Here is a 25,361-nt window from a genome sequence, read left to right as displayed (position 1 = left end):
AGCTTTGGCGATCTAGAGATTCTGAGTGAGGTGCGTGTTGGGCTGCATTTTTATGTTTGTCCGTCTATGCTGTATTTTATCTGGGTAAAGTGGACGGAAACGAGCGCTGTCGACGAGGTATTGTATATTTCTTTGCAAGCAGCCCGAGTAGGGAAAATGTCATTGATAAAAATAACTAAATGCGATCTTCAAACACATACGTAAAGTTCGAGCTTTAGTTGCCATATGAATACAGCTAACGAATCATCCCCGAATATACCTTACAACGCGACCTATACACACAGAGAGACTTAGTGTAACGATTGAAGCATGAACAGGACGTTATTAAAAATTGAACTTAGAAATTTTCGCCCTCACGACTTTTACGTAAGCGTGATTTTTCCTCAGCCTGTCATGCCATGCAGCCCCCACGTTCGTCAGCGCTGACCTGCCACTGACCCGATGACGCTCGAAATGTCATCTGTCATGACCCCCGAACCTATAGAACCAAGAGCTTGACGAGTAACGCGTTTCAAGATTTGCGATCTGGGTCTGTGATCGATGAAACATGGACTTCCGGCTCTTATCCGCGCGTGAAACATCCGGATACTAGGGCGCGGCGGGGTTTGATATATAGGTGTATTTTTATATCTTGACATGACAGCTTCATTTAGCCCCGCCATTCAGGGATCGGTTGTCATCATGGCTGTTATCGTGTAGTTTCATGCAAGATATGCATAAATCTTTGGACCCAAGCGGATGTATTCTAGGTTCGTAGTCAGATTTAGCATATGGACCAATTGTTAGATTAGGTCGGTGGCTATTTCAAAATACGAACTAAACTGATGGGAAACGCCTGAGCGATTTTCATCATATCTGAGCTAACATTAGAAATGTGAGAGGCGTGAGTCTTATCTAGTTATATTTTCGTAGGATCCTATGTATTGTTTCAGCATTACTAAAAAACTTGTCTACGAGCGTGCCATGATGGATACTGAGCTACGAGAACCCAGCACCTTGAATCATGAGAGAACCGTCTATGTACCGAGCACCACACAAATACACCTCACAGTCCCAGGGCAGCCTCTACACGTCGTCGACGATGAATCACCCATCGACCAGTACGGACCTTCATTGAGAGACAATTCCAGCTCAGACCTCAGATTGCGGAGAAAATCGTCATGCTATTCGAGAAACACGGATGGAGATTCTATTCATGAATATGAAGATACAAAAGAACAGGAATATCATATAGATGATGACGTCCAGGGTATTGCACGGCCAGCATTGGCTCATCTTTCGGTCCCTAGTGGTAGGTATACAACTCGACATGGCACCGAGAGCAAATTGATTTTTCAGGGCTTGAGTGATCCTTACAGGAGTGGTATCAGTTCAATGTCCGATCAATCTCCATACGACGTCCCTGATAATGGAAAAGGAGATATCAATACCGAGTTTAAGAATCTTCAACCGGTATATCCACTTCAAATAACAAGAACACAAACACCACTTCCATCTCCTCGGACACACAACTGGCTAGTCGGAGAGAGTAATACTGGCTTACCCAAGCCCAATCCACGATTTGCAAGACCGTCTGTACCGCCTATCAGACCCGAACGCTGGAGTGCAGTTAGTCCTTCGTTCAGAACGCCGACGAGCCTCGTCAGTCCTTTCAAGATGCCGCCCAGTATTGTCATCAGCAGCACATCACAGTTAGGCCAATACTCAATCAATTCAAGCAGCCCCTATGCCAGTTTAAGAACACAAGAATATCCGCCAAAGAAGGACATAATCTTGATCGTAATTGCCGTCGTACTGGCGACATTCTGTATGGCTCTGGTATGTATATCAACTTTCCATAAGCAACAAAGCCTGACATGTAACAGGACAGAGTAATGATCTCAACCGCAATCCCGACAATAACATCCCAATTCAATACAATCGAGGACATAGGCTGGTATAGCACTTCCTATCTGCTAACCGCCTGTTCGGCACACCTCTTCTATAGCAAACTATACCGCTTCTACACCACAAAATGGATTTATATATCGGCTCTCCTGATCTTTCAGTTGGGATCACTCATTTCAGGTGTTGCGGAGGCCTCAGGGACGCTTATTTTTGGCCGTGCGTTGGCTGGTTTGGGTGCTTCGGGGGCTCTGAGCGGGGGTGTACTGATGTTGCGACAGTGTGTGCGGGAGGGTCAAGTGTCGGGTTATTTTGGTGTATTTTCTGGCGCTGTGTTAGTGGTTGGGCCGGTGTAAGTGCTCTTCACCTTTGATGTTATGAAGGTACTAACACGGTGGTAAGACTCGGCGGCGTATTAACACAATATGCATCATGGCGCTTGTGCTTCTTTATTAATCTGCCATTTACACTTTCGTCATGCATCTTATTGCTTATTTCGAGCTGGAACGCTCCACAGATTACGAAGGCGGAGACCACATTCAAAGAAAAACTCCCATTCTTGGACTTGGAAGGCACCTTGCTTTTTCTCCCATGTATTCTTTGCCTATTACTCGCCATACAGTGGGGAGGGATCAAGGACCCCTGGAGCTCAGCCAGCATCATTGTCTTGTTTGCCATGTTCGTCGTGACGATGATAGGATTTATTCTTGTGCAAAAGTACAAGGGTGGGTCTGCGAGTATCCCACTGCGTATATTCATGAATCGCAACGTATATGGAGGGACGATCTTCTCGTTCTTCTCGGGTGGCAGTATTGCTGTTATTCTGTATTATGTATGCCCTCCCATGCACTATTCATAGGTATACTTATACTAATTTGATAGCTACCGCTATGGTTTCAAGTCACCAAGAATGCTTCGCCTTCGAAGTCAGGCGCTATGCTGCTTCCCCTCGTACTTAGCATTGCGGCTACATCGCTTGCCAGCGGTATTCTGGTGAATATAATCGAGTACTACACCCCATTCCTCATCTTCGCATCCGTCACGATGTCAATTGGCAGTGGCCTACTCACGACTCTAMAAGCCACAACGGCAACGTCAGCATGGATCGGATACCAGATCATCTTCGGCATAGGCGCAGGCAGCGGTATGCATCAAACCCTTTTTGCTATACAGTCATCATTCTATAGGTCTCGCGATATCGCTAGTTGTGCCGCGTTGATGATATTCGCGCAAATACTTGGAGCTGCCGTTGCTGTTGGCATGTCGCAGAGCGTTTTGGAGAACAAACTCGTCAATTGCATCCTAGCAGCGGGAATAAATGGTGGTAGTGTCCCGTCAATGCTTCATACTGGAGCTACAGATATCAGAAATGTGCTGTCAGGAGAGAATCTTCGGACGGTACTGGGGTGTTATACTCATGCTATTGATCAGGCGTTTAATGTGAGTGTGGGATTGGCTGCAGCATCTATCATAGGCGCGTTGGTGATGGAATGGAATCGTGTACGGGGTAGAAGAGGTCCTTTAGCTTTCTTGTAATAGATGAATACACACTCTTGCCCTATTGTTGACGAATTCCTGTTATGGTTACATCCCAACATTTTAAAGTTGATGCTACTCACATCTCATATAAGCATGGCGAAGAATATTTTCGTTGTTTCCTACTCCAAGAATGGCCTGTTTGGAATCTGTTACTTTTCTGCTCCTTTTAGCTAAACAGTCGTTAGCATCAGGCAAGACATCCTAGGGGAGATAACTTGCTTTCTACCAGGACCCTCGATCTATAGTCTGTCGCGACACTTTGACCGTTATATATATTCACTGAATACAATTTTCCCACAGAGCCTTTTCCCACAGAGCCTTATTACATCCATGAACGATTAAAATCGAGAATTATCATGACTAGATCTCCGTAATCGGACTCGCGGCTGTCGTGGGCTTTTTATACAGGGATGTGCAACAATGCATAACAGCCACGATAAATGGTTGAGCAAGCTACCAACCGTATGGTTCTTATGTGAACCTAATCAATCGGTGCGAGGATAGTAGTCAAGATTGAACTGGAAAGTAGCTGCACAAGATCTATATTATGGCGCCTACTTTGCAGGTATGGCTCTAGCTGGTGCCGACTACATTGCTCCGCTAGATGATCAGTCCACTGCCTATGCAGCGTACGCAATGTATGAAGGCAATACTCCTTGGTAATTATTTCTCTACAACTCGGACTACTACGTCAGCAGAACACGAACGAATCAAAACTTTACTCTGATGGGTTGTCTAGCTCAACGGTGACGACCAAGCTCCTGACAGCGCCGCATGCGACTTCTCGGGTAGATTCCGGCGAGAACCCGACGGTTGCTGTACAGACTTTCGCGAATGGGACGTGCGTTATTCAGACTACTGCATCGGAACAGAGAGTCGCGGTGTCAAAGGGCAGGCGTCGTTTACTGTTGAGGTTTCGAAACTTTGCTGGTATATCTGTAGGAATCGCGAATAGAAAACGCCGGATGGCCTTTGATCTGGTGTTCGGCAAGGAAGATATCCCAACCGGGCCAGGGGTAAAAGAAGCAATCTCGAAATGATATGTGTTCATCGTCACTACTGCATACTGGTAGATATACGTATGCACTGCAATTGATGAATCAAAAGATATTCCCTCGGCGTCCGCGGAGCGCGAACGTATACTGTTGCCTGTGAGTGGATGAATCAAATGATGGATCAGATGAACGAGCCTGAATCCACGTGACTGTGGGGTTTCCTAGGCCTAACTTGATTGAGAAGTACGTATACTTACGAGCGATACGACTGTACGACGTAGAGAACGTAATGCGATTGGTGAGATGGCGACGATGCATTTACCGGTTTGGGTATGACGAGGTGTATTTTTAATACAGTGGTATACTGTATCTGTTACACTGTTGCAGGCGAAGCGACCAGAACTATGGAGCACAAAGTAACTGTATAGTTTTCAACGTATGCAAATTACCGACCCATCAGACGGCGACTATCAGATACGAAACTAACTGTATACGGACTAAACAAACCAGCACGGGCCTCGGGTTGGATAATATTGTTGTACTTTAATACGCCTCTTTACCCTCTGATTGGCGTATCTGAGCACGACAATGTAACATCTCGCTTGAGCTAGGCCTAATCAGGGTGCTCATCAACGGCTATCGTACAAAACACTCTCTAATTGGCCGATCGTACTCGGTACGGGACATGTTCCTCTTTGGTATTTCTGTTCCAGTCGCTCCTTCTCCTTCTCCGATCTCCAACCGAGCGACTACTGTCGCAGGCAGTCGCCATGGGGGATTCAGCTGGAGACACGCTACTCTATACGGCATAGCATAGTCGTTATGAAGCAGTTGGCAAGCTGGCAACGACACATCCTACCAATCGCATCCCCAGCAGCCGCGAACTGCGGTTAAACCTGTTCGTCATAGCCATATGGGCTGACACTAGCCCACACCATGGAATTATGCCCGAGCTTCTATCCACGGGTTTAACCTTCTATTTCATTTCTTGTTGTGCATTGGCGACAGATCTGGCTCTCGGATACGCCCGTTCCGAGATGGTGGTTTGTGTCTCGGAAAATTTTATTTTGTGAGGATCGTATTCGTATTGTTCTTTCTCATATATCATCAAACGTCTTCTCCTGGTAGATTCGGTCTTGTTTTCGTTGCAAGACCGGCCAGGCGATCACATGTCGGCTGAGCTGTGCGTATAGAGAAGGAATCCGCCACGTTCGGTACCTACCTGCCTGCTTTGAGATACAGCTCATCGACACTGTTGACTCTCAGTCAATGGCACAGACACCAGCCCCCGGTGGTGCGGGCGCCATTGCCGCAGCTCAAGATCTGACGCGCCGTGTCGAATCCGAGGTCCACGAAAAAGTTCAACACCATGGAGGAGAATCAAGTGAATCAACAGACCAAGGCTCCCTTAACGAAATGAAAGAGCATGAAAGAGACGAAATCACCTATCTCGCACGTCAAATATCGCAAATCTCTCGCCGAAGTAGCCTGCCGCCTGGAGAGCCTACTAATTCGTTCCTTGATACCACTACCGATCCCGAGCTGGACCCCAATTCGGACAGTTTTAATCAGAAAAAATGGGTCAAGAATTTGTTGCATATTACATCTCGCGATCCCGAGACATATCCTCGCCGTACGGCTGGTGTGACCTTCCGAAATTTGAATGCATATGGATTTGGAACTGCGGCGGATTATCAGGCCGATGTGTTTAATACGTGGTTGAAAGCGTTTGGTCATATGAGGGGGTGGTTGGGGTTGCGCAAAAAGAGACGCATTGATATCTTGCGGAATTTTGAAGGGTTGGTGAAAAGTGGTGAGATGTTGGTTGTTCTGGGTCGGCCTGGAAGGTATATCTACCTCCCTTTTCTTTTTACATTGAGCCTGCTGACAAAACTTAGTGGCTGCTCGACGTTGCTGCGTACACTATGTGGAGACACACACGGTCTTTGGCTCGACGAAGGAACCGACATCCAGTACGAAGGAGTTTCATATGAAGAAATGCACAGCCGATTCCGTGGAGAGGTCATCTACCAAGGCGAGCAGGAAATCCACTTCCCCCAGATGACAGCTGGAGACACCCTACTTTTCGCTGCCAGAGCTCGTGCTCCTGCCAATCGACTTCCTGGTGTAAGCAGAGAACAGTACGCTGTTCACATGCGCGACGTGGTCATGGCAATCCTGGGCCTATCGCATACAAAAAACACTCGAGTTGGAAATGAGTATATTCGTGGTGTTTCCGGGGGTGAGCGCAAGCGCGTTAGTATTGCCGAGACGACTTTATGTGGTAGTCCTTTACAATGTTGGGATAATAGTACGCGAGGTTTGGATAGTGCAACTGCTCTTGAGTTTGTCCGTACTCTGCGGACTTCAACGAAGTATTCCGGCTCGACCGGTATCGTGGCTATATACCAAGCGGGTCAAGCTATTTATGATGTGAGCGTTAATGGCAGTTTGAAATAATTGAGGGAGACTAATTACGATAGATATTTGACAAAGCTATTGTGCTTTACGAAGGTCGCCAAATATATTTCGGTCGTGCTGACGATGCCAAACGTTTCTTCTTTGACATGGGCTTCCATTGCCCCCCACGACAGACGACCGCCGATTTCTTGACTTCCCTCACCAGTCCTGCGGAACGTGAAGTGCGTCCTGGTTTCGAAGGCCGAGTGCCCAACACACCAGACGAGTTTGCTGCTCGTTGGCGTGAAAGTCCAGAACGACAGGCTCTCATTGCCGAAATGGAATCCTTCCAAGCCGCGCACCCACTAGGTGGCGAGAAATACAAAGAGTTTACGGAATCTCGCAAGAAAGAAAAAGCCAAAGGAACCCGCGCCTCTTCACCATACACCTTGACATACCCTATGCAAGTCAAGCTCTGCTTCTGGCGTGGTACAAAACGGTTACAAGGTGATATGAGCAATACTCTAGCTGCTGTCATCGGCAACATTGTCATGTCATTGATTGTTTCCAGTATGTTTTATAACCTGCCGCACGATACAAATAGTTTCTACCAACGATCTTCCCTGATGTTCTTCGCTATCCTTATGAACGCATTTGCAAGTGTCCTTGAAATTCAAACTTTGTGGGACCAGCGACCTATCGTCGAAAAGCACAAGAAATATGCGCTTTATCATCCATCCGCAGAAGGTCTCAGTTCCATGTTGGTCGACTTACCGGCCAAGATTGTCAGTGCTGTTGTCTTCAACTTGATCTTGTACTTCATGACAGGTCTTCGTCGTACGGCGGGAGCATTCTTCACATTCTTCCTCTTCTCTTTCACGACAACTCTAACCATGTCGAACCTATTCCGTTTGATTGGTTCTCTTTCACGTACCCAAGCGCAGGCTATGGTACCCGCAGGTATCTTCATGCTGGGCCTCATGATCTACACTGGCTTCACAATTCCCATCAGTAGCATGCATCCCTGGTTCCGCTGGATTAACTACATCAATCCGATTGCATACGCATTTGAAAGTCTGATGGTAAACGAGTTCGCCGACCGGGAGTGGGACTGCTCAAACTTCCTCCCTGCAGGTCCGACTTACAAGAATCTACCAAGTCAATCGTTCATTTGTCAGGCAAATGGTGCGGTCACTGGACAGGATTTTGTTCAAGGAAATGATTACCTAGCAGCTACGTATCAGTACTCTCGAAGCCATCTGTGGCGCAACTTTGGTATATTAGTTGCATTTTTTGTCTTTCTCCTTGGACTACTCGTTATCGCCAGTGAGCTGGTCACTGCCAAACCATCCAAAGGTGAAATTCTAGTCTTTCCGCGCGGTAAGATCCCTGCTTTCGCAAAGGAGAAGGGCACAACCGAAGACGCCGAAGCTCCAGCTCAGAATAGCAGGCCTGCCGTCGAGAAAGATGGTCACGACGAAGCTGCTGCTATTGTTCGACAAACTTCCATTTTCCATTGGCAGGATGTATGCTACGATATCAAGATCAAGGGTGAACCTCGAAGAATCCTAGATCATGTCGATGGTTGGGTGAAACCGGGGACGCTGACGGCGCTTATGGGAGTTACCGGAGCTGGAAAGACGAGTTTACTAGATGTTCTAGCAAATCGTGTGACTGTTGGTGTTGTAACTGGTCAGATGCTTGTTGATGGTCGTCCACGTGATTCCTCATTCCAGAGGAAAACTGGGTACGTACAACAACAGGATCTCCATCTTGAGACTTCAACCGTTAGAGAAGCGCTGCGGTTTAGTGCTCTTCTTCGTCAGCCAGCTTCAGTGTCCAAGGAAGAGAAGTATGCATACGTTGAAGAAGTCATTAAGATGTTGGGTATGGATGAATATGCAGAAGCCGTCGTTGGTGTCCTTGGCGAGGGCCTCAACGTCGAACAACGCAAGCGATTGACTATTGGTGTTGAAATTGCTGCCAAGCCTGATTTGCTACTTTTCTTTGACGAGCCAACATCCGGATTGGACTCTCAGACTGCCTGGAGTATCTGTCAATTGATGCGCAAACTCGCGAATCACGGTCAAGCCATTTTGTGTACCATTCACCAACCGTCAGCTATTCTGATGCAAGAGTTCGACCGTCTATTGTTCCTCGCGAAAGGAGGCCGAACAATCTACTTCGGCGATTTGGGCGACAACATGGGCGATCTCATAAGCTACTTTGAGAGAAACGGTTCTTCCAAGTGTCCACCATCGGCGAATCCTGCTGAATGGATGTTGGAAGTTATCGGTGCAGCACCTGGGTCAAAAGCGGACAAGGATTGGGCTGAGGTGTGGAAGGCAAGCACGGAACGGGCTGCAGTTCGCGAGGAACTTGCGTTCATGAAATCGGAATTATTAGCCAAAGAGCGCCCTGGAAATACTACGGGATGGGCGGAATTCGCTATGCCGATGTGGTATCAGTTTTTGGTCATTGTTCATCGCAATTTCCAGCAGTTTTGGCGTACGCCAGGGTATATCTATGCTAAGATGACGATGAGTGTCATTCCAGTGAGTTTTCACCCTGGTCTTGTCTTCTTGTGATGCAATCTAACCAGCGTACGATTAGACGCTATTCATTGGTTTCTCTTTCTGGAGAGCCGGAACCTCAATTCAAGGCCTTGAAAATCAAACCTTCGCCATCTTCATGTTCCTCACTCTGTTCCCTAATCTGAGTCAACAAATGATGCCCTATTTCGCACTCCAGCGTTCACTTTACGAGGTACGCGAACGGCCTAGCAAGGCTTATTCATGGATAGCATTCATCCTCGCCTCAATCGTGGTCGAAATCCCCTGGAACTTATTCATGGCTGTCCCCGCGTTCTTTGTATGGTATTATCCTATTGGGTTATATCAGAATGCGGAGCCAACGAATAGCGTGATCTCGAGAGGCGGAACGATGTTCTTGATCATTTTGCTGTTTATGCTATTCACCTCCACATTTACGATGATGGTTGTTGCAGGTATAAATGATGCGGCTACAGCAGGGCAGATTTCGCAGTTGATGTTTTCCTTGTGTCTCGTGTTTTGCGGGTATGTCATCTTTCCACCTATTCTCTTTGAATTCGCAAAAAGCTAACTATAACAGTGTCCTCGTCACTCCCGGTGCCCTCCCCGGCTTCTGGATCTTCATGTACCGCCTATCACCCTTCACATACATGGTCAGCGCCGTTTTATCCGTTGGGCTGGCCCAAACAGATGTGAAATGCTCCTCCATTGAACTCCTAACATTATCCCCACCCACCCTCGGCGAGACATGCCAGTCGTTCTTATCAAACTACACATCCTACGCTGGTGGACGAATTATAAATCCCGACGCAACCGCAAACTGCCAGTTTTGCTCCCTAGCCACGACGGATGACTTCCTCGCGGCGGAGAGTATTTATTTTAAGGATCGGTGGAGAGATATTGGGATTTTGTTTGCGTATTGTGGATTTAATGTGATCGCGGCGATTGGGTTGTATTGGTTGGCGAGGGTGCCCAAGGGCAATAGAGTTAAGGAAGTGCCTGGAGGGGAAGGAAGCAACGATGTTGCGATGGTCAAAACGCAGAGTCAGAAGGAGGTTGACAAGGAGGTTAAATGATTTCCACATTGTTGTGGAAATGACCTTACTTTCTTTCGTTATATATTTTTTTTCTAATCTTATCTTTCATGCATATATACCTTCATGTGTGTTTTCTTATTTGCAGCCAGAGGGAGACGGGATTGATGTTATCTCCACTCTACGCGTTTATATTCTTGATTCATATTTTTCTTGTGTATTTACTAGAGGATAATTAACCTAGATTACATATATTCCATCCCGTTAAGGATGTCTCAACCTCCTTAGACCTTGCGCAGAACACAGACTCAACGGCCGAAGTAATCATATAACAAGTTTTCTACTTGATAGTTGGTGTATATAGATAGGAGGACACTGGAGGCACTCATAATTGACCATCTACTTAGATGAAATATGAACTAGATGACACCATTGGGAGCTAAGGACATGGTATTATCGTCATTCGAACATCAAGACATTTAGTTGTAGACTTGTAGCGGTATTATTATTATTAAAGCCTTTACTTCCGTATTCCCTCACTGCGGTCGACGTATGGCACTCTATAATACTTCAAAGGTAAATAGATCAAATAAATTCACGGTTCAACGTTATTTAAAGAGAGACTATAAACCATGTCCTCCATCAAATCGACTATATCGAATGCTCTGCGATCCATAGCCCTCCTGCGCATTCACCCTAGCCCACTTCGCTATTCGTTTGAGCTGCTCTTAAAAAGATAAAGTCTGTCCAGCAGCCCCCACGACAGCAGCCTTCACATTCCCCGATCCCAGCAAAGAATAACTATAAGGCACAGAGGTCAGCGTCCCCGTCTCCGCTTCGTTACTTCCATCCCCAAAGTCATTATCCGTCGCAACCGCATACCCATCATCAGTGGAATACAGCGGCTTGCTTGAGCCCACAAACACATTCGACTGCACAAGCACCTGTGCGCCATCACGCGTGTTTATGCCATCGTTCACTTCATCGAAATAGCTGTTGTAGATGTGACCCGTTCCGAAGCGGATGGAGGGCGTGCGAGAGTTGATGTTGTACCAGTAGTTGTTGTTTTGGGTTACACGCAGGTGGCCGGTATCTTCGGCGCCATTGTTGTCCGAGTGCCCTATTAGGGAGGCTTTCCAGTGGTCGTGGATATAGCTGTTGGAAACAGTTATAAAGTCTGCGGCGTGAGTAAGCTGTTTTCCGTTAGCTAATTGTTTTAGTAGTATGGATTTCGAGTGCTTAAAGCTTACGTCAAGTAGTCCATCGTAGTAGTCCTTGTCGTGGTCGCGGTCGGAGGAAACGTCGACGTGGTCGATCCAGACGTTGTTGGAGTATTCTGTTTATCGATTAGTTTAAGACATTGAAATAGCAGGTTCGGCGTTTGACTTACGGACACCAATCGCATCCCCATTGGCAGCAAGAACCTTGGAGATACCCAAGTTCCGAATTACGACGTTTGAAGCTTTCTTGACAAGACTATCGTGATATCAGCCAGACTCCTCGAATACAAGAATAGAGAGTTAGTCTCACATTCCGAAATTGACCAACTTGGCACTCGAATCCTTGCCGATGATGCTGGTGTTGTTACCAGGTCTGATCTGATCGGCTGTCTGAGTAATCGTGCCAGACACAAATATGACCTTTTTATTATCGCCGGTCACAGCAGTTGCGAGTGCTGCGTAGCTGGAGACCGTCGTTGTGGTACCACCGGCACCCCCGGTTGTGCCTCCGTTTAGGCTTGCGTAGCCTGTAGCTGCCTATCTGACTGTTAGCTACAGTTTTCCATTACTTCGATGAGGTTCAATTTTTGGTGTGTGAGACATACGTCGCTGACAGAAGCTCTCTTGACAGGTGGTTCGGCTGGTGCAGCCAAAGCATAGCTGCTGGCTAATGTTAAAGCTGTAATGAAAGCCTTCATATTGAAGATTTTTCTGGTTTTCTTTGTTACTTTCCTCTGTCTGTAATCTTGATGTCTGTGGATTGCTGATGAATGAATGACTGAATTAATGTATCACCAAGGCTCCATGGGCCCTTTATATATTTTTTATAACCGCTTTGTCGGTGTTATATCCACATCTTGCTTAACATCTCAAAATAACTTACGAGCGTTCAAGGTGTTCTCGCCCTCAAAACAAAAGTTTGGTGATCATATTGGTGGACGTCATTTCTCCAGCTCCTATAATTCCACAAATCGTCGACACATACCGTGATATCCCTCTGCTTGAAACATTGTCTTTGTATTGCAAGGCTTTCCTTGGCAAATACAGGCATCGTCTCTCAAGTCTTGAGTGTTAGCGCAGCGAAAATGATGAAGTGAATGTACAAAATTGTGCAAGATTGTGTCAAGATTCAACACCACCCAAACACCTCAATACGAGGCAATATCGCCAATATTGCAAATATCGTTGCTTCGACGGAACAACATGCGATTGAGAGACGAAATGATTTGTGGAAATGTTTCTCAACAGCTTTCGCGAGTTTAGATGAAGATCTGCCTCAATGTCGCGTCAAATTCTGGGGTAAGCTTGGCAATGCTTAGTCGTGTCTTGGCCTATCTTGGCTCGTGTTTCAACTGGAGGAGCATGATGTAAACAGTTCATATGATTTATAGACCGGGTCCCAAGGGTTTTTGTTATTCCTTCACATCGATCTCGGTATATAATTGAAGGCTCAACATGCAATGAGCACGAAGAATATCTGGACTGGTGGAAGAACTCATCTCCGTCCACAAGTGAGGGACTGAGGCCGACTGAATGGTGTCATATAGATGATCACATGGATAGCGAGGTACGAAAATGGTTTGTATGTGGTGATGGCCCGATATTCCCCTACAGATCTGCAGCGCTTGGATATAGGTTGCATGCGACTGTCGACATGTTGCAATTTGGGGAGCAAAACGGATATGAAGTAACATGATCTAGGATAATTGAGAATTTTCCCTATGATATGCAGGAGTATTGCGGAAGGGCAAACAGAATCACCTCATACTGGATCTTTACTCAAATATTGACGAACTAGAATTGACAAGATCTAGTAATAGCGTGATCATGAGGTACTTTCTTGAATGGAGCCTGGGAATATTCCTACTTGCGTTGGGAACGATGCCACCATAGTGATACTTGTTCATATTCATGTATAGGTTGTGAAACCAACGCTAAGGACTTATGATGTTTGACTTGTGCGGTCGAGTCAGGCTGATGGCCCGAAATTTCCCAATTAATCGTACCAATAAAAACATGTCGTGGAACTGAATACACCAAGGCACGTAGATGATTACTGGAAATAGTAGTGCGATATAAAGCAACATGAGATTTTATCATTGTCTGAGAGATATTTTTACCAACTGTTCATCATCAGAAGCAAAGATTGCGAAGCATGCGAGTCCTATGTACCGACGGCGATTTCAACTAGGTAAGCAACTAGTTGCTAATTCGCCCATACCAAAAGTGCAAAGATGTGACATAAGCGTCATGTGTCGGAAATACTTCAAAGGTCTTTATTTGCGAGGAAATTGTCTCCGCAGGCCTCTCGGTGTACGATCCATTTCACAAACGACGGTCTCGGCAGTCTGAGTAGTACAGGATAACGCCAAAACGGATGAAAATTCTCAATACCTACGGAAATGGCATATAACAAGCAGCAGACCAGTAGAGTAGTTCTTCAAGAAGACTAATACATCCATTTTTGATTATTTGAACCAAGTTCCAAGGTTACGAGAATCCACATGGCCGTTAATTGGACTCACCATAACCAAGTAATGTGATATCACCAGATCCAGTATTCCTGCCGTCAAAGCCAGTACCGAAATGGTATGTACATCCTTAGAAGTATCCCGCAGCGTCCTGTCAGTGGCTTGAAATGAGAAAAATTCCAAATAAATCGCATTTCTAGGATGAGATTACCCGGGCTATGATGTAATGTCAACCGAAGAAACACTCAACGGAGTAATAATGGCCAGGAAGGAAGCAAAATAATCACCGGAGATATGCATGTTATGCCGTGGATGAATTTACGATAGACAGAAGAAGGGTAAGAAGGGCAACTGCATGCGAGATATCAGGCACCACTGGGAATGAGATGCAACGAATTGATTCCTATCGATGTAAGTCGAGTGCATGTATGCAGTGCGCGAATATGTCCTATGCGGATCATGATGCATAGGCAACAGACTCAAGAACTCACAGGCTAAATGTTAGTCAACTTGTTTGTCAGATTAGCTCTGCCTCGTATGGGTACTTGGTGATAGCTTTGGATGCGGCCAACGCGAAGATGATTAGGGTCATTCCATCAAACAAGACTCGCTACTCATCGACTTGTATCACTACCCCTACGTAATTTAATGATGGGATTTCCTAAAGATGCAAGTACTTCTGCGATCATGGTCCACCTAGAGTGATCTCATTAACAAGGCGAAGTTCTCGGGTCTGATTGTGCGACACTGTGTTGACGAGATCGCTACTTGGTTCTGTGACTATGTACGACACTAATACATGATTTGCCATATGTGTACGTACAGTATTGCCCGGACATCGACCGATAGATGATAGTGGAATAATCCAAGTCCGATATCTGGAGGGTATCTGACCGAACACAAGTGCCTAATACTTAGTAATTGAGACAGATCGGAAATGCCGTTCTATCAATACATGGAGACTGAAACTGACTCATGGGTAATATATCATGAGATTCGAGAGAGATAGTTATATCTATATATAATTCTCTTTTAAATTGTTTCTAGATCAGAGAACATGACCTGTTACCCCTGTCCCTGCAAGTTACACGTCCAAGGATCAATTTTTGACTGTTGGTTATTGCATGAGATCCAGTACTTTGGTGCCGCTAAGTCACACGGCTGATCTACAACTTGCTCTTGACGATCTGAGGCTCTCCTTTCTATTTGTTTCACGTAGTCAGGTACTCAGAGCTTGCTGTTGACTAGGGATCTCTCCCTCAAGCTACTTACCGCTCGCCCAGGTCGACCCGTACAGCTTGAAAAGCGGCATAGGATGGATTCGATGGTTCCAATAAATTTTCGGCGGGTACTTAGAGGAGCAAGCCCCACACCATTAATGCAAGCAGAAGCAGGGATGCGTGTTCAGTTGATTCGGCACATTCGGGACTCTGCCTTATCTGGACGCATATTGGATGATCTTTGCATGAAGAAAATGTAAGCTACGATCGAATCATAATTCTGCGCTCTACTGTATTTTCTTGATTTCTTGCACGACGAATAGAAACCTCGTGTGCATTGTCCCTCTAATCCTTCTCCTCGCTAGTATCCGGTCTTCATCTAACTATACGGTCAATTATGAAATGTTATTATGGATCTCCGTGCGTATATAAGCTTAAATCATGGTATGGCTGGCTGAGAATCCACAGCCTAGCGATCTCGATGGCATTGAATCGTGCTCAGTGCTCCAAATACGAGATATTCAGGGCAACAGCTGATCAGCTGATGGTGTGTAATACAATGCCATTGTTTACTAGATGATTGCGACAATGAGGCAACATTGCAAATGAAAATAACTTTGCATCAGTATATTTAATGCAGACGCAACGGTTCTGTCTAACCAGTTCATTCCAGGTTGATCACTTTGTTTTGAGGACCTGACTACCCATGTTACTGTGGCGCAAGGCACTCACAATGCACGCCTAGTAGATCACTACTAGGTTGTAGTTTATCTTTAGACTACAGGACCAATTCTTTAGGTACAGCTTCATCGACGATTTCCGTGATTGTGGTTTCTTTAGGTCAATAGACCTAGGCCGCTACTAGGATAGCCACACGTGGTGATTATTCTGACATGTGTGCTGCCATCTGTCTCATTGCTAGCAATAATTCAATAGTATGGCGTAGTAAGAAAACTGCCAGCTTCTTCAGCACCGGCAAATCCCAACAAGAGGCCTAATCAATAGTAGATCGATCACTAAACTAGCTCCCGTCGCCAGCACAGTTGGGTACGCTCGTCGGGGGAGGGGGTCCCGCGCATAATTAAACCAGGGCCTAGATGAATAGCGAGAAAGCAATGCAGAGGCAAAGGGTGGCTGGAGAGCGCACTAGTCAGCTTCTAAGCAATAATGAGGGAATAACCTTTGCCTAATTTGGTTACTGTGGGAGCGCCGAGGCTAAAATGATCGACGTAATGGTGTCTCCGAATTGACCAGATCGTCCTCATTTAGTACGCTGGGGAACAGCCGACCATCTGATTCGACATCCACAGCTGCCACTGCTCGAGTCACAGCTTCAAGGTGCATGATGGTGCGGTCTGGTTTGAATTACCGTCCCAGCTACATGGTCTAAGTGGCGTTCGGCTGAATGGTCGCTGACACGGTTTTTACGCTGCTGAGTATTGACGTGGCCAAAGTGTATTCAAAGTTGGATATCTGCCCTTTAATGTTGATTAACTGGGCAACTCAAAATTAATAATCAATCATAAATGTTACCGAAGCGCGAACTTTAAGGTCTAGTCCATGCGTTCCAAAACGAGCACCGGAAAAAGCAAAAATGGACAAAACTATGTGGATCTCCTCAGGAACGAGCCTCAGATCTGAAAAATGTCATTCTTATCAAGTCTACATAGTGTTTTCCCAATCAAAAAATCCTGTTTAATCCTATATTATCCTGTTGAATATGGCATCGAGCTCCAAGTACCCATTCGGCACCATAACTAAATCTAGACATCCATCTCCGGTCTTCGGATGGTTCTCCGGACTCTTTCCCCGTGTAACCACGTCATCTGCATAAAGGAGGGCCCATGCTTGTAACTATCACGGCGATCAGGACGTGCCTTAGCAATGGTTGTCGTGCTTCAATGTGGTCTGTTACTCGGCGCTTCACGCAGCGCAAGGATCTGCCGTGGAACATGTACCCTAAATGCAGATGATACGAACGTGACATAATACAGGTGCTACCTATTAGTATATCTGCAAATGCGAAGCATAGTAGAAGGCATCTTCAGTCGCCACACATCCACAAAGTAATGTATCTCTCACTTTCGATATGCGGTCGATTTTGAGAGTCGCGGGACGCCCGCAGCCTTCAGCAAGCCATGTCAAATTCTGACGACCCTATCCTTGCTTAGCGGAAAAATGGGGAAATATCGGGCTGAAATAGGATATCCAAAGTATATTTGTTTCTTTCCGTGATTTATTTCCCCCATCTATCTCCGCTGATTGACGGTCGCGTTTCTTTTTCCGTCTCGATTTCAAGCTTACGCCAAAGATGTCCATTGACTGGATCGTAAATGATCTACTCCACTATTATGATCATCACGAGAAGATGCAGTGTCTCCATTCTCGGGAAGAGCGAGGGCCACATATTTGGTGCTCTTTTCTGATAGTTGGACATCTAGCTACCGGGAGGCCTATTTCCTATTCCGATCTGCAGACTTGCCATACGAGTTCCTTTCACTGCGTGGTTGGCTTGAAGGAAACTTTCAAGTATATGTATATGTCGGGAAATATCTACATCTTCCTTTGTAGATTTCAACTTTGTATTACAAGAGATCGAGTCATCAAAAGAAAAGTGCTTTCATTCCAAGTTTTTTTTTCCTTGTTGCAATTCATTCCACAGTAACTGGGCTGTGTACTTTTATTGCACATCCGGGTAGCTATACCAATTCATAAGTACTTCAAGGTACTTATATCTCATTGGAATGATCGAAACGTGCACCATTAGCTTGCAAATGCCAATGCCTGCCCTCATGTCCGAAGAAAAGAACGCTTCCACCACTTCCACCTCAAGACAACGTCCTGGGTCAGCATGCGAGGAGTGTCGACGGAGAAAACTAAGATGCGATAGACAGCCACAATGCGGTAACTGTGTCGAAGCTGGAGTCGTGTGTACCACGACCACCGTTCGGCCTGCCAGAGGACCCAAGAAGGGTCACCTAAAGGCCTTGAAAGGTAGAATAGGTAAAAATTGCTATTTTGATATATAATTGAACGATGCTAACGGTATTTCATAGCAACGCTTGAGCGATGTATTATGGAACAACAAGGTGGTTTATCCCTGCCACTCAGTGATGGATCCCTGTCACCGGAAAACACACAACCTTGTAGCCCGGACGGTGAAAACGCGGACAAATTACTTGAAAGACGAACATCAGTTGCATCTATAGCATCGTCTGTCCATATTCCATATGCTATTCCAGAGCTTGTAAAAGCCGATCTGTATGTTGTCTGACCTATTCAATCAATAAAACCATATAAAGTATGTCAGTGCTAATATCGTCTCAGGGATCAATTATATTTTGAGAGGGTCCACCCTCTCATTCCTGTACTACAACGCACTCGATACTTCACGTGGGCCAAGGGTCCATCAAAATCCGACTCTCGAATCGCTCTGCAGTATGCCATGTGGACACTTGCAGCTTCATTGTCGACTCACTGCCAAAGCATCCGCGATTCTCTGTATACACACACCAAACGCACCCTTGAGATAATCGAGTCCAAGGATAATGAAATGGACTTTTTCGACATAGAACAAGCCCAAGCATGGCTATTACTTGCAATATACCAATTTACGCGAAGTACGTATCGAAAGGGTTGGCTAAGCGCTGGACGCTTGTTCCGACTCATTCAGATGATGCGATTATATGAGATCGATAGTCCTAATGAGTTGGCAGCCCAGCTCATTGAACCAGACTGGGTGGAAGTGGAAGAGAAGCGACGGACCTTCTGGATGGCTTACACGCTGGACCGGTTTGCTAATATTCGCAAGGGATGGCCAATCACTCTCACAGAGCACGTCCTGACTCGCCTTCCCATGCCGGAAGCTGAGTTTCAGAGCGGGCAGCCAATAAATATGGGATTTCTTTCGGACTCGCTTGCAGGTAACGACTTTATCACTACGCCACAGTCATCGTTTGCAGAATGCATTATTCTTGCTACTATATGCGGTCGAAGCCTGTCTCACCGACACCTATCGATGGTAGACGGGGTGTATGGAAGCAACCCACAAGAGTTCTGGAGTCGACATGAATGGATTGACTCTGCTCTTACCACAAGAATTTCCATGCTCTCCTTGACCTACCCGTTTCAGTCCGAGCAGATGGATCCAATGCTTTTGTTCACCAAGATGATTGCTCAAACAACAATACTGTGCCTTCACAAAATCATTGAATCTGCAACGTGGGACGCTCCTGAATACAGTAGTCTTATTCTGGAATACGAGCAGCGTTCACGAATCGCGGCAAAAGAGACGGTTGAACTGGCCAAAGAACTGACTCATTTGAGTTATTTCAAGGTTTATACCACCACCAAATATTATTCATCCAAATGAAGTTAACAAGCTTACAGGTCCACCCCTTCACACCAATCCCACTCTGCATCTGCGCCGAATTTCTAAACTCTCGAGATCGCGACATCGATCCATCCGTCAATGCACAACTACAAGAAATACTTAATGCACTTCAATACTTAAAAAATGTCAATACTCTCGCAAGCGAGAACCCTACGCTCCCTTTCTGGGTCGATTTAAACATGGCCAGTTTTGGTGTCGATACTGCTGTCAAAGTTTAGAACATCTGTTATGGTTTTACGGTCTTGTGATTATATAGGTCTGGTCGTCCGCGAGGGCAAGAGAAGGAAGGCGATGGGAGATCCTAATACCTATTTGTTCTTCACTTGTTAATCATATAGTGGAATATGAGATATTTTATTAGACCCTCGGCAGCAATATGTGTTGATACTGTAAGAATTCCCTTCCGTTCTTCCCGCGGGAATAGTGTTCCGACCTTTCCCCGGAACTCATGCTACGTCGATCTCTTCAATCTCTATAAAAGCATTTTTCTATATCCAGGAATCTCAGTGATTGGTTAAGTCAACCGACCTTATTCTTTTTCTACCCCATCTTCTCCGCATTTAGACCCCGCACGTTGTCCTTTCACCCCATTGAGTCTCCGCAGTGCAAATTTGCAGCTCCTTCGTCATTTTACGGGGCTGCAGATGCGTGTTCAGAGGATATCTGGACTGGTACAAAGCAATGTTTTCTATCATGACATGGTTCCGATCAATCCCCGGGGTTTCAAGGTACCCCGCTATATAATTTTTTGACATTATTCATTGAGCTGCTCGGCTCCAAAACCATCAATCACACAAGATATCATGATGAATTATTTAATACTTGCTGTTGTCTCGGTTGTATGTAAAAAGACCCTTCCTCGTGAGAACCTGCTAACCGGGCTAATCGCCACGAGCAGGTTCTTCTATGGATCTTACATGGATATCTTTTATCGCCCCTTGCACGTTTCCCCGGTCCTATCCTTGCGAGATTTACAGACTTGTGGATAGTATTACAGTGTAAACATGGCAGACGGTCAGAAGCTGTACACGAGCAGCACAGGATATGTGGAAATTTTGTTCGCATCGCACCTAATCATGTATCGATCGACCATCGTGCCGCTATTCAGCAAATCTATGGCCACAAGACGGGATTCACGAAAGGCCGATTCTATGAAGATAAGCATTAATTTTAGTCCCGCACATAGATATTGGGAGCTAACGTGGATCGGTAATCACCCTTCCATCAGGTAGAGCCTGTTCTCTTCAATACTCGAGATGTGCAGATTCATCAACGCAAAAAGAAGATCTTCAATCCAGCATTTTCATCGAAGAACTTACTAGAATTTGAGCCTTACATGAGTTCAACCATACAAAAAATGACCGCTTGTTTTCGGCGTTGCCTGCGGTCAGCCCAGCAGATTGAACTTGATTTTAATGAATACTGTAAGCTCTCCGATGTGAGAACTGATCTATGGTACTGATCGCTTCATTTCAAAAAAAGTAAACTTTCTAGCATTTGATGCCATTGGTATGAACATACCCAATTAATTGAACAGATGCATGCTCATAAAATAGGCGAATTCGCATTTGGAGAGTCATTTGGCTTTCTAGACCGAGAAGAAGACTATATGAACTTGATCTCGGCAGTGGATTCTCGTGGGGAGGTGCTTAATGCCTTGGGCCACCTACCCCGAATCTTTCGATACTTGGTACTGCGTTTGTCTCTGGACTCATTCTGGACAAGAGGTAAACAAGGCGCCCAAGCGCTCGCCGTTCTAGGTGCCAAGTCTTACTTCAAACGACGAGATCAGAGGAATGAATCGCGGAATGATATCTTATCTTTCCTACTGAAAGCGAAAGATCCTGATACCGGTGCCTCCTTAACCGAAAAAGAGATAATTGCAGAATCCATCTCCTTCATTGTCGGCGGTAGTGACACGACTAGCACTACCATGACAAATTTCGTAGACATAGTCTCAAGATCTGATGACCTCCAAAAGAGTCTACAGGAGGAATTAGACAATGCATACCCCGGCGAAATGCCCCAGGACTGGGTTGCGGCCTTCAAGGAGGTTGAGAAGTTACCTGTTCTCAATGCAATGCTGCAAGAAACAATGCGCATCAGACCTACAAGTGCAACTGGGTTGGAACGTGTGACGCCGAAGGGCGGTGCCACAATCGCCGGCCAATTTATTCCTGAGGGCGTATGTACTGACTTTCACATGTTTGCATTTTAAGCATCTTATTTCAGGATGGCTGGTCACTGACTCAGTCCAGACCCTTGTCAGCGTTCCAACTCTCAATATACATCACGACGAAAAAGTTTTCAAAGTAACGGAACCGCAAACAATGATATGGCATGATCGCTTACTTCTGTTATCGTAGAACCCATCAGAATTTCATTACGAACGCTGGCTTGGAGATGACGCATCGACCTTGATGGGAAGCTTTATTCCGTTCTCAACCGGACCTCGTGCCTGCATCGGTCGCAAGTATGCTCTCCCCCAAAATCTTCTCAATGCCATAATTTGCTAACAACAAAAAAAATAAAGCTTTGCCTGGATGGAAATGCTCAAAGCTTTGGCTACTATCTTCAAATTGTTTGAAGTCAAGCGCATTCAGAAAAAGCGAACGGCCGTTCGCGAAGGGTTCTTTGTCAAAAACATGGAATGCAAAATCGAGCTTAAGGAGCGACAAGTTGAAAAATGAATGTACGCTTAGGCAGCATCAGCTGTGATCATGCCTATGAACCTCGAAATAGTTTGATTTAAGATCTCTCAATGTTGGTTCTGGTCAGGAATTACAGTCTTTCTAATTTGGATAATTGGCAGAGTGTCGGTTGATCCGACTCAAGAGCGCTGACAATTATGCTATCTGGAATTCTAAGTATGACGGACTCAAGGGTAACACAGTTTTTCTTGCCTTCACTATCCTCCACGGCGTTGGCAGTAAATAGCACGTGATGTGTCATGCCCTAACATCGGTTACTGAGATATTCCTACAAGCATTACTTGAACGCGATGGTTCGTTCTTGGAGCTCTTGAGAAGAATTATGATAACGATGATTTCAAAATTTAGTCCAAAAGTTCAGTTCGTCTGGCAGCGCGCTCGATATTCTTATTACTGTTCTACAGCTGGTCGTACGGAAACGGGATGGTCTGGTAGTTTTGTTGACTGGAGCTCGATTCAAATGCTATGGAGCGTGGACAGTTTAGCACAGATCCGCACAATAGTTAACTCGTAGTGGCCCATTCTTTGCCTCAGGATCTGTGAGAAGACATGGATGGGGGGCTGTTAGGGCTTGGGAACAGATGCTGCGCGAGTCTTCATGGGCATGTACACATTATAGTACGATGTATACTTTACACAGCGGCGGCTGCAGGCTGCCGCTGTTTGCGGAATCAAATATCGCGAGGAGAAAGAAAGTCCAAAACCACTTGCATATTTCTTATGTATAGACCAAAATATCTCTTTTTTTGGCCCGCAAGGATGTACGCATCGGGAAGATGGCTCTTCCCTAGCAAATTCTTAATTGACAACCGTGGGAGACCTTTTGTTCTTCTTTACGACACCGTCTAAGGGCTTTTCACTGTGATCAAGTTATAACTTTCCGAATTTTTTTCAAGTGAGGGCCTTGTTTATACAGGGTCTGATGTCAAACTGAAGATCAGTTAAGCATTGGGTTTATCTATCCTTTTGACGCGGCACCTAAAATTCTTCGATTTGACAGACCAAGTGTTTTTGCAGTCCCAATAATCATTGTCATCTTCCAGTTCACAGGGGTCTTGCCCTCTTGGTTGGCTGATTTCTGCGGGGATTTAGGGCGTTTTGGTGGCATGGTAGGAGGTTGAAGTTGGTATGGAGGTTGAAGTTGGTATGGAGGTACGAAGGAGCGATTTCGATGACGTGGCCAGGTTCGGGGGAATTCATGTTAGTTGTTCCCCACAGAGACTCATTAGTGCATCGAGGATAAGATGCCCGAGGGATTCAACATATCTTACAGTGAACTCCAATTTTTCTGGAACAAACCTTGTCAAATACAATGTTTGTAAAAGTAGCATGCCAAAAGAGGCAGACGGAGTGGAGTCATGAAGGCGGTGTAGAGTAGCAATAGGCGACTGCCGGTTAATGCCGCTATTCCCTAGAGATCATGAATTGTTGTGCTACATCCATCTTCTCTCTTACCACATACACCGGTGACAATAGAAGGCAGATCGAAAGAGAACCACAGCAACACTCAAATTGAATTACATCCCTTTCGACCTCTTCAAGATACTTGAAGTCTCGCGATGCCAGATGAATACGATGCTCAAGATGCATCCACGAACGCCAGTAGGCCATTGGCCCGCAAAAGAAAGCGAGTTTCGGTAGCCTGTCGGCCATGTCGGTCACGAAAATCTCGTGTATGTAGAATCCAAGCATGATTTTCCAGAAAAATTCCTTTCAAAGATATCCATATGCCGTATGTGGACTCACTATTGGATAAATCCAGTGCAATGGTGCGAATCCGTGCTCGACGTGCGAGGAGCTGGAAGTTCATTGCCAATATGACTTGCCCTGCACTACCCGGACTGCTCCCGAGATTAGGAATACTCCGATTGATACTAGGTATGTGTTGGCTCAACCATTACTCGCAGCGGAGACTCTATTCATAGCGCCATAACTCGTTAGAAATGACCGAACTACTGCTCTGGAGCAGCGCCTCCAAAGAATTGAGCGTAGACTGGCATCTCTAGAAGATCATCGATTGCCAAATAACAACCAAACTTCCGAGTCTCTCCAATATGGGTCACAACAATCGAGGCAAAGATCAAAGGCAATGCGCAGAGGTTCTTGGAGTACCGAGCAGGAGACCGCGCCGACTGTTCCTGTAATGAGTATGTCGAGAATATCTGATCAATCCGGTGGAGTCGATGGAATGTGCTCCGTTGCATTGCGAGAGGGTGCCGAAGAGGATGAATACTTCGGTAAGTTCTTGCATACTAAAGCAACCAAAGGCTCTCAGATTCAGGATACTGAGCTGATCCGCTACAGGCAACTCATCCAATGTGGCTTTCTTACGCTCAATCGTTCAGGCAACTGTTCACTCCACAGAATTCGGGGATAGGACAGTATCAGAGACGGGGATCACTAGCTCAGAGAATTGCGGCCACAGCAATTCAAATTCATTCTTCACGTGGCCTTCTCGTACTGATCAATCAGGAAATAAATCACGACGTACTCCGATTGACCCTTTCGCACTTCCCCCCAAGGATGCATCAGATGATATGCTTCACTTGTACTTCAACACTGTCAACCTTATGATCCCTTGTATTCACGAGGATTCATTTCGACAAGCCCTGATCCAGATGAGAACTGAGGGACCTGAAAACGTCAGGAGGTCGTGGCTTGGCGTTTTGAACATGATGTTTGCCATTACTACAAATGTGATGACTCCGACTTCGCCTACGCAGGATCGAGCACGACAGTCAAATACTTTCTACGAGAGGGCTGTGGAACTGGTTCGTCCTGGGATTTTGGGGCGACCTTCAGTTGAGATGGGTATGGATTGGACACTGGTTTAAATTCCGATTTACAAATTCAGACAACTAATGAATCAGTGCAATTGTTCCTTCTTATGGAGATTTACCTTGAAGGCACGCCTGCCTCCTCTTTAGTATGGACGTTTCATA

The 25,361-nt window shown here is 45.7% G+C and overlaps 3 protein-coding genes across 3 annotated transcripts; 2 read left to right on the top strand and 1 right to left on the bottom strand.

Annotated features, from left to right (window-relative positions):
* Window positions 1–2,575: 2,575 nt before the first annotated feature.
* On the top strand, window positions 2,576–10,446 carry BHQ10_003500 (uncharacterized protein; the record flags this gene model as incomplete). Its single annotated transcript, XM_040875764.1, has 10 exons — window positions 2,576–2,716; window positions 2,767–3,324; window positions 4,122–4,439; window positions 4,497–4,574; window positions 5,231–5,316; window positions 5,612–6,265; window positions 6,317–6,851; window positions 6,902–9,373; window positions 9,432–9,895; window positions 9,951–10,446. 10 exons carry the CDS (start codon window positions 2,576–2,578, stop codon window positions 10,444–10,446), a joined length of 5,802 nt encoding a protein of 1,933 aa, XP_040732004.1.
* A 686-nt stretch (window positions 10,447–11,132) lies between these two features.
* On the bottom strand, window positions 11,133–12,322 carry BHQ10_003499 (uncharacterized protein; the record flags this gene model as incomplete). Its single annotated transcript, XM_040875761.1, has 5 exons — window positions 11,133–11,597; window positions 11,655–11,740; window positions 11,795–11,880; window positions 11,935–12,161; window positions 12,230–12,322. The coding sequence occupies 5 exons, from the start codon at window positions 12,320–12,322 to the stop codon at window positions 11,133–11,135; spliced, it is 957 nt and encodes a 318-aa protein (XP_040732003.1).
* A 5,767-nt stretch (window positions 12,323–18,089) lies between these two features.
* BHQ10_003498 (uncharacterized protein) lies at window positions 18,090–25,253 on the top strand (the record flags this gene model as incomplete). Its single annotated transcript, XM_040875760.1, has 8 exons — window positions 18,090–18,318; window positions 18,372–18,576; window positions 18,643–19,651; window positions 19,705–19,920; window positions 21,246–21,893; window positions 24,182–24,297; window positions 24,361–24,656; window positions 24,724–25,253. The coding sequence occupies 8 exons, from the start codon at window positions 18,090–18,092 to the stop codon at window positions 25,251–25,253; spliced, it is 3,249 nt and encodes a 1,082-aa protein (XP_040732002.1).
* Window positions 25,254–25,361: the final 108 nt, after the last annotated feature.

The sequence above is a fragment of the Talaromyces amestolkiae genome (genome assembly GCF_001896365.1).
Source record: "Talaromyces amestolkiae strain CIB chromosome Unknown scaffold5.1, whole genome shotgun sequence".
NCBI classification, from domain to species: Eukaryota; Fungi; Ascomycota; class Eurotiomycetes; order Eurotiales; family Trichocomaceae; genus Talaromyces; species Talaromyces amestolkiae.
Note: the sequence above shows the minus strand (reverse complement) of the source record. Positions and strands in the feature narration are given on the sequence as shown.